This window comes from Malurus melanocephalus, unplaced genomic scaffold (genome assembly GCF_030028575.1).
Source record: "Malurus melanocephalus ecotype Western Australia unplaced genomic scaffold, MMel_1.1 scaffold_243, whole genome shotgun sequence".
Taxonomy (NCBI): Eukaryota; Metazoa; Chordata; class Aves; order Passeriformes; family Maluridae; genus Malurus; species Malurus melanocephalus.
The window spans coordinates 1,104,362-1,112,518 of record NW_026623475.1 but is presented as its reverse complement, the minus strand read 5'-3'; the positions used below and the strand labels follow the sequence as shown (position 1 = coordinate 1,112,518).

At 37.1% G+C, this 8,157-nt stretch overlaps 1 protein-coding gene across 3 annotated transcripts in view; it reads right to left on the bottom strand.

Moving 5' to 3' along the window:
- The window catches only part of TRIM33 (tripartite motif containing 33), a 44,501-nt gene that overhangs the window by 20,790 nt on the left and 15,554 nt on the right, over positions 1-8,157 (bottom strand). For all 3 annotated transcript variants that reach the window (XM_057375199.1, XM_057375197.1, XM_057375198.1), the window contains exons 2-5: positions 7,760-7,878; positions 7,526-7,673; positions 4,442-4,574; positions 1,661-1,777 (exon numbers count right to left, since the gene is read on the bottom strand). In XM_057375199.1, coding sequence (XP_057231182.1) covers positions 1,661-1,777; positions 4,442-4,574; positions 7,526-7,673; positions 7,760-7,878 — 517 coding nt within the window. The remainder of the gene's footprint in view (positions 1-1,660; positions 1,778-4,441; positions 4,575-7,525; positions 7,674-7,759; positions 7,879-8,157) is intronic.

The following is an 8,157-nucleotide window of genomic DNA, read 5'->3' as shown; positions in this document are numbered from 1 at the left end:
TTTTTAATGTATATGGCACTACAAAGAGTTAAAAATTTGCATCACAACTTCTCTTTCTGTCTTCAGTGCACATCCTGCCCTGGTACTTTCCACCCCCAGCTGATGTGTCATTTTGCAAATAACCCGAAAGCTGCAGGAGGCTCACAAACCCCCCCAGAAAACGGGGTGGAATTCCCTGAGCTGCAGCACAACCACGTCACCCAAGTGGGTGAAAAGCCAGCAAAAACCACGTGCTCCCTCTGCCTCTGTATGCAGAACGTGACGCTGAATTTCAGATAATCCACCTAAAAAAAAACCCCATCAAAACCCCACAAGCGACCACGGTTTCCTATCTGAACTCCTGCCGAGTTTTTGTCAGGCAGTTATCAGAGATCTTTGCATCAAATATAAAAATATTTCAGTATTTCAACCCTTCTGCCACCTAGAGCTAACTCAGCACACACCACAGGATGGCTTTTCTTGCTTTTTTAATTCCTTTTTCTCCTCTAGCCCTAATGCAAGTTGCCACAAAAGACAAAATCTTTGTTTTTTGTAACAATTTCCAACAAGATGCAGTCTTGTAAGGAAAAAAACAACATTATGGACAGTAATTAAGATACAGAATTAGAATTAACAAGCGACCACAGTCTCCTAATCGAACTCCCACTGAGTTTTTGTCAGGCAGTTATCAGAGACCTTTGCATCAAACATAAAAATATTTCAATATTTCAACCATTCGGTCACCTAGAGCTAACTCAGTACAAACCATAGGATGGCTTTCCTTGTTTTTTTAATTCCTTTTTCTCCTCCAGCCCCAAAGTGTCATAAACATGTCACATCTTTGGTTCTACTCCAAGTTGCCAAAAAAGACAAAATCTTTGTTTATTGTAACAATTTCCAACAAGATGCAGTCTTGTAAGGAAAAAAACCAACATCATGAACAGTAATTAAGACACAGAATTAGAATTAACAAGTGACAACAGTTTCCTATCTGAACTCCCACCGAGTTTTTGTCACACAGTTATCAGAGACCTTTGCATCATACACAAAAATATTTCAATATTTCAACCCTTCTGCCACATAGAGCTAACTCAGTAGAAACCACAGGATGGCTTTCATTGCTTTTTTAATTCCTTTTTCTCCTCCAGCCCTACTTCAAGTTGCCACAAAAGACAAAATCTTTGTTTTTTGTAACAATTTCCAACAAGATGCAGTCTTGTAAGGAAAAAAACAACATTATGAACAGTAATTAAGATAYAAAATTAGAATTAACAAGCGACAACAGTTTCCTATCTGAACTCCCACCGAGTTTTTGTCACGCAGTTATCAGAGACCTTTGCATCAAACATAAAAATATTTCAATATTTCAACCCTTCTGCCACTTAGAGCTAACTCAGTACAAACCATAGGATGGCTTTCCCTTTTTTTTTAATTCCTTTTTCTCCTCCAGCCCCAAAGCGTCATAAATATGTCACATCTTTGGTTCTACTCCAAGTTGCCACAAAAGACAAAAYCTTTGTTTTTTGTAACAATTTTCATAAGATGCAGTCTTATAAGGAAAAAAACCAACATTATGAACAGTAATTAAGACACAGAATTAGAATTAACTCCATCCCATCACTCATCTTCCTGTGATTCATTAAAAAGGCAGTTTAACAGCTGATCATTCAGGGGAACTCACCTATTTTGAACYTGGGCAGCTGCAAAGTTKACATAATTCTTCTTCTCAAGAAGCTTGGCCAACAGGTTCTCAATTGCCCCCTTCTGGTTCTGAAAAGCTTCTTCCAGGAATTGGTACCTTTAGAAAAGGCAAGAGAAGGCACAGATTATCCAGAAGCAGCAGGCTGGAGCTCAAGGTTCCCAGTTCTGGTGTAAAGCCAAGCAATTTTGACAAAATATTGCAAAACACTAAGAAAAATCAGACTGCATATTCTGATCAGTGTGTAAAATGTTTTAAATGCTGATAAAGCCCTTTGGTACTGTCCAGAAGAGTGAATCTCTTTGGGAAATTTATCAGTTCGAGCCACACAAGGATGCACTGCCTCATTTCCAAGGATAGCAGATCCAGGAGAAACTTTAGAATTCAATGAGGAAAATGCACYAACAGCTTAAACACACATTAAAGGATACCAAAAAACCCCACCCTGAACTATTCCAAATTCCCTAGTTTTTTAGCTGAGATTACACTGCTTGTATCTGACTGCATTAGTTTAATCTGAAGACAATTTTCCTAYTAAAAAATGAAGTTTTTTTCCACCTCTGGTACTTCCAAGAGAAGAATATTCCCTTCCAAGCTCTTCAACTAAACAGCTGCTATCAAAGGCACCTTCCATTATTTCATCTGAGTGTAAAAACCAACACTGAGGGGAAATAACAGGATTAGGTGCATTTTCCTAAAATATGGGAATTATCAATGCAACAGAAACAAAGTGCCTCTGCTGAAAATGGCAAAGGGGAATTAAAGCAGCTCCAGGAATTTCTATCTTTTCTGATCAACTGCTCAAAATCCAGAATTCCTAATAGTCACTTGCTAAGTCTTGTCTTTGAAATGAATTAACTTCGTGCTTCTGAAATTGGATTTGTTAACAACACGGAAAACTCAAGAGTCCCAGAACACCTTGGCAATGTTTTCCCAATGTTTAAATTGGCAGAAAATTGCTACAATTAATAAAGCATCTTGCAAGCTGCATCAGGAGCAATTTACATCATCTCCCAAAGAAAATGAGAAAGAAAGTAGAGTTGTGTTCTGTCACAATTTGGAATTACAATCCAACAGAAAAAGACTGTCTGGATTGTCACCAAACTTACTGCAACAGTGGTTTTTATTTAAATGTCTCACAATTGTGGTAACAGGGTCTCAGACAGAGAACACTATTCACAACAAAAACAATTCTGYTCCTGTTAATTCAGTTTGTGCCAGCAACAGACAGATCTGAGCTCCAAGAGTTCAGATTCCTCAGTGTTGGAGTTTTGCTTTTTCTAAGAACAGTYTAAAGTTCTTGCAGACAGATTTTAGACACTATAATACAAAAAAAGCAGCACTCCTAAAGCCCAAAGACAAAGTATTAAATGTTTGGGAGCTGCTYATTTTCTGAAATTATTTTCATTAASTTCAAAATTGTATTTCCACTTGAAGCAGAAATGAAAAAAATCTACATTCAGCTTGTACTGTGAAAATTCTGATGCAGCTCTTGCTACAGCCAAAATACTTTCTTTAGAGGATTTCAGGGAAGAATAAAACGGGATTAAAATCAATTTTTTTCCCACTTGGCATGATTCTCCTCCATAAAATCTCAGCTGCACTTCAGGCAGACAAAGCAGTGCCTTWATCACCTGTAAGTGGCACCTGCACWCAGAACCATATGGAAAGAATATTCTGAAAAAAAAATAAAAAAGCACTTTAATAGCAAAGAATTCTCCTTCTGGAAGAGCACAGGTAAGAAGGACAAGATCCATCTGTTAATCCATCAGCAACATGCACAAAACAGAAGGAACCAACTGGAACCAGTTAGTGAAAATAACCCAGGAGGGCACCCTCTGTGACAAGGGTGGCACCCAGGATATTTATCATCAAGCCTATGAAAGAACAGAGCAGGAATAGTTGAGGTTGTTCATATTTTAAGAATATTCATTTCAAAAGTAAAAGTTCTCCCCAGGCTGCTGTAGTAGTCTGAGAATAATCACTGCTGTGAGAAAAACATCATTAAATTCAATATTGCACCTTTACAGAGGASAGTTACCTGCAGCCTGACTGGGAAAAGCAGTTGGTGCAGTGATAAATATCAATATTAGTATTATTGATAAATATCAATATTATTTATTGTCCCCAGATTTTCTATTGTAACACTGAAAAATATTTTTTCAGACATTCAAACAATGATCTGACAGAGCTGCCAGAGAGCTGAAAGTTTGAACTGGATCTTAAAGAGGCTCCAACTCTTTTTCTAGCAGAGACAAACACAGCATTCCTTTTTACCAGGAATTAGGCAATTTTCAACCAATTAAAACCAAACCCTTCTCCCCCTCCACACTAGAAGAATCATTTAAGAGGCAAAATTTAGACTCTCCTTTACAAAATTCCCCTCAAGACTGTTGCACAATCAAATATGCCCTTTCAAAAAATGACCTCACCCGTGACTCACTGCAGAGGTTTTGCTGCTGTTACAGCACCAGGTGTTGAGGGCTGCAGGAATTTCCATCCCATTCCTGAACAGAGTGACATTGCCAGGCAAATTGTCACCTGAATCACACCAAACCTCCTCAGCCCATGCTGGTTTGAATCTGGTCTTAAAAGGCTTTTGAAAAAGTTTTCCAAAAACTTTTTGTTTTTCCAAAACTAAAGTTTTCCATCCCCCCCGCTCCCCACAGGTTCTGCTTCGAAAGGAATGGTTTGAGTCCAACAAAAGACAAAAAATGCCATTCTTTGACACATCACAGAATTAAAACATGGGAATATTTGTACCTGTGTTCTTTGTGTTCCAGTAACTGACAGTCTCTGCATGTCAGCCTGTCACAGGTTTCACAGAAAAGTTTTAACTGCTCTTGTTTGTGGACAGGGCAGAAAACAGGACGTTGACCAGATGCTCCCACGGCCTCTGTTTTCAAAAATAAACCATTTGTGCATTTTAAAATAAAATTTCGACAATCTGAAGAGCAAAACAATTAATTTCCAGGCTAAGGAACAACCAAGGGCTGGCMAAGGCACCCCCAGCTCTGCTCTCAGGCTGAAGTCACTGTGAATACATCAGCTCAGGGCTTGCACTCAGTGATCTCAGAGGTCTTTCCCAGCCTTAATGATTCTGTGATTTACAGACCCAGTGGTTAATAGTTTCACTTTATTCATTCGAGGAGAAGGAGGAATTCCTCTTTTCTCACAAACGCCCTTRAAGACCTTGTAAAACCTGACAAAACCACCAGCACAGTGTTCATGTGTTTATAAAGATTTCRTTCTGTACAATTTCACCTTTGACACGCTGAAGGATTGGTCAAACCTCCCAAACCTTTTTAATTTTTACCCTATGGGTTTTCTAGGACATCCCTTGAAACCTTTCACTGAGTCAAACCCAACTGAAGTGAAAAAACTGCAAAGCCAACGTTGAAGCATTATTCAAACCCGTCCTAAACTGCTTACACTTTCCACTTGAGCAAATAACAATGTCAAAAAATAGTTTTTTTGCTAAAAAAAAAAAGTCCTGCACAATGTTTTGAAGATATTTTGAGCCTGGCAAAGAGGAAAGCAGCCTTTGGGAGATGCAGCAGGTAGGGTTTGAAATACAGACATTTTCCTGGCTCTATCAGGTTTTTGAAGCTGGTTATATCATGCAAGTTATTGCAAAGAAAGAGATGATGAACCCACAGCTGCCACTCAGTGAGGGGAATTTGAACTCTCCAGGGCACATCTTTGAGTTTAAGAAGAAAAAAAAAATAACCAGCCCTTCCCACCAATCACAATAAATAAAATTTCTGACAGAAACTTTGCTGGAAAAGTTATTTGGCAGCTCCTTCCCAGCAGGTTATCCAAGGGGAATATCAAGTTTAGAGTTACATTTAGCACTCCATGTAAAAACATCAGTAATTCTTCCTTGGTCCCTATAATTTGATTGAATTTAAGGGTTTCTCATTCTCACTTAAACTTCAATAGTTATTAAAATTATTCACTAAGATACAAAGRGAAACCTCTCCAAAATGAGGCTTATTTGATAGAGCAAATGAAATAAGATCCTTGTCTGAAAGAAGAAAGCTCAACAGCAAACTTTTCAATTATTAAACAGTTTTCAAAAAGGAAAGTAGTGTCTGCTTCTTTGAAAGGAAACAAAAAAACACTTATGAGGATCTTAATTCATTTTAAATTCATTTAAATAAAGAGAGCAAAGTGTCGAGATCTCTCATTCTCAATATGATCGCTCTACATCTAGAATGTGGAGAACCCACAGGTCTTTAAATCAGAACTTTTAACCCATTTACAAATAAAATTTTCTAAGCTAAAATCCAGATACCCTGGAGCTGTTCAGAGAACATTTTTCACTTTATCTCTATAGGCTACCAATGATAAAATCCCAATACCTTGGACCAGTTCTGAGACTTTCCACATTACCCCAAAAGATTACAAATGATCTGTGATCAAACAATATTTAGAAATTTACTTCCCATAAGGCTGCACATCTAAACAAACCCTAAACACGCTTCACATGTTAAATTTTGCCAGTCAGATTAAACCTAAAACAGATTCAAATTCTACATTTTCTCAGTTATTAATACAACAATAACATCATCTATTGAAGGTAACTATAAATTTATATGTGCAGGGAGAACTAGAATTGCTCCTTATAACAAAACACAGCAAAATGTGTCATTTAATTCCCTTGGACAATGGGTAAGAAAATCAAAGTTAATACGCCAATCAATAAGCTAATCAATGTGTCAAAATGCCAATCAATAAGATAATCAATGTGTCAAAATGCCAATCAATAAGATAATCCATGTGTCAAAATGCCAATAAGATTATCAATATGTCAATACACCAATCAATAAGATTATCAATATGTCAATATGTCAATCAATAAGATTATCAATATGCTCTCCAGACTCCAACCCCTCCATTTAGTCACTTACTCTTTTACATGGAAGGATTATTAAGAATGGATCAAAATCCTTTCCAAAGGCATTGGACATCAAACAGCACAAAGTATTTAAAACACCGTTTTAGCTTAAAATTTAGTTTTTCCTCTATTTTAATCGAAAATTTTCACTTAAAATTCAGTTTTTCCTTTATTTTAAAATCTAGTTTTCCCTCTATTTTAAATAAAAATTTTCATTTAAAGTTTAGTTTTTCCTCTATCTTAATTGAAAATTTTAGTTTAAAATTTAGTTTTCCTTTTATGTTAATTTAAAATTTTAGTTTAAAATTTTGTTTCCCCTCTATTTTAATTTAAATTTTTAGTTTAAAATTTAGTTTTTCCTCTATTTTAACTTAAAATTATAGTTTAAAATTTAATTTTTCCTCTATTTTGGTTTTTCCTCTATTTTAATTTAAATTTTTCACTTAAAATTTAAGTTTTTCCTCTATTTTAGTTTTAATTGAAAATTTTAGTTTAAAGTTTAGTTTTTCCTCCATTTTAGTTTTTCCTCTATGTTAATTTAAAATTTCCATTTAAAATTTAGTTTTTCCTGTATTTTAGTTTTAACTGAAAACTGTAGTTTAAAATTCCATTTTTTTTCTATTTTAATTGAAAACTTTAGTTTAAAATTTTAACTTAAGATTTTAAAATTTAGTTTTTCCTGTATTTTAGTTTTAACTGAAAACTGTAGTTTAAAATTCCATTTTTTTTCTATTTTAATTGAAAATTTTAGTTTAAAATTTAATTTTCCCTCAATTTTTAGATCTACCAATGCTGCACTGATAACTTTTTCCCAACCTTTTTCCAAACCCGGGGGTAAAACCACCCCGCTGCTGTCACCTCCCTCTGCCTTTTAACAAAAYAAATCCTCTCAATAAAGACAAAACCCTCTAAAAAATGAACAGAATGAAACAAAAGCCAACACTGACCCGAAGACACGTCCTCTTTTTTCCTGATCATATGATCTTTTGTGAATTTGACCCTCTGGTGCGCCTCGATGCACGTTTTGCACAGCCACTCGCCGCACTCCACGCAGAAACCCACGGCGCTGGCGTTGTCCTCGCAGCTGGTGCACACCTGGATGGGAAAAAAGGGATTGGGATTGTCCTGGGAGAGATGGAAGGAAGGGAAGGACAGGATGGGGGTGGAAGGATGGGTCTTACCTGCTCGGATTTCTCGTCGGAGCTGCTGGGAGTCTCCGAGGTGTCCTTGACGAAGTAGTTGTCCACCAGGTCGATCTGGCGGCACTCCTGGCGGCAGATGGGGCAGCGGATCACACCCACTGAAAAACACAGAAACCACAGCTTCAGGGGGACAGAAATGCCAAAACTGAACAGAACCTACAGCTTCAGGGCCACAGAAATCCTAAAACTGCAGAGAACCCACTGCAAAACACAGCACCCACTGAAAAACACAGAACCCACAGCTTCAGGGGGACAGAAATGCCAAAACTGAACAGAACCCACAGATTCAGGGGGACAGAAATCCCAAAAGAGCACAGAACCCAGAGTTTCAGGGGGACAGAAATGCCAAAACTGAACAGAACCCACAGCTTCAGGGG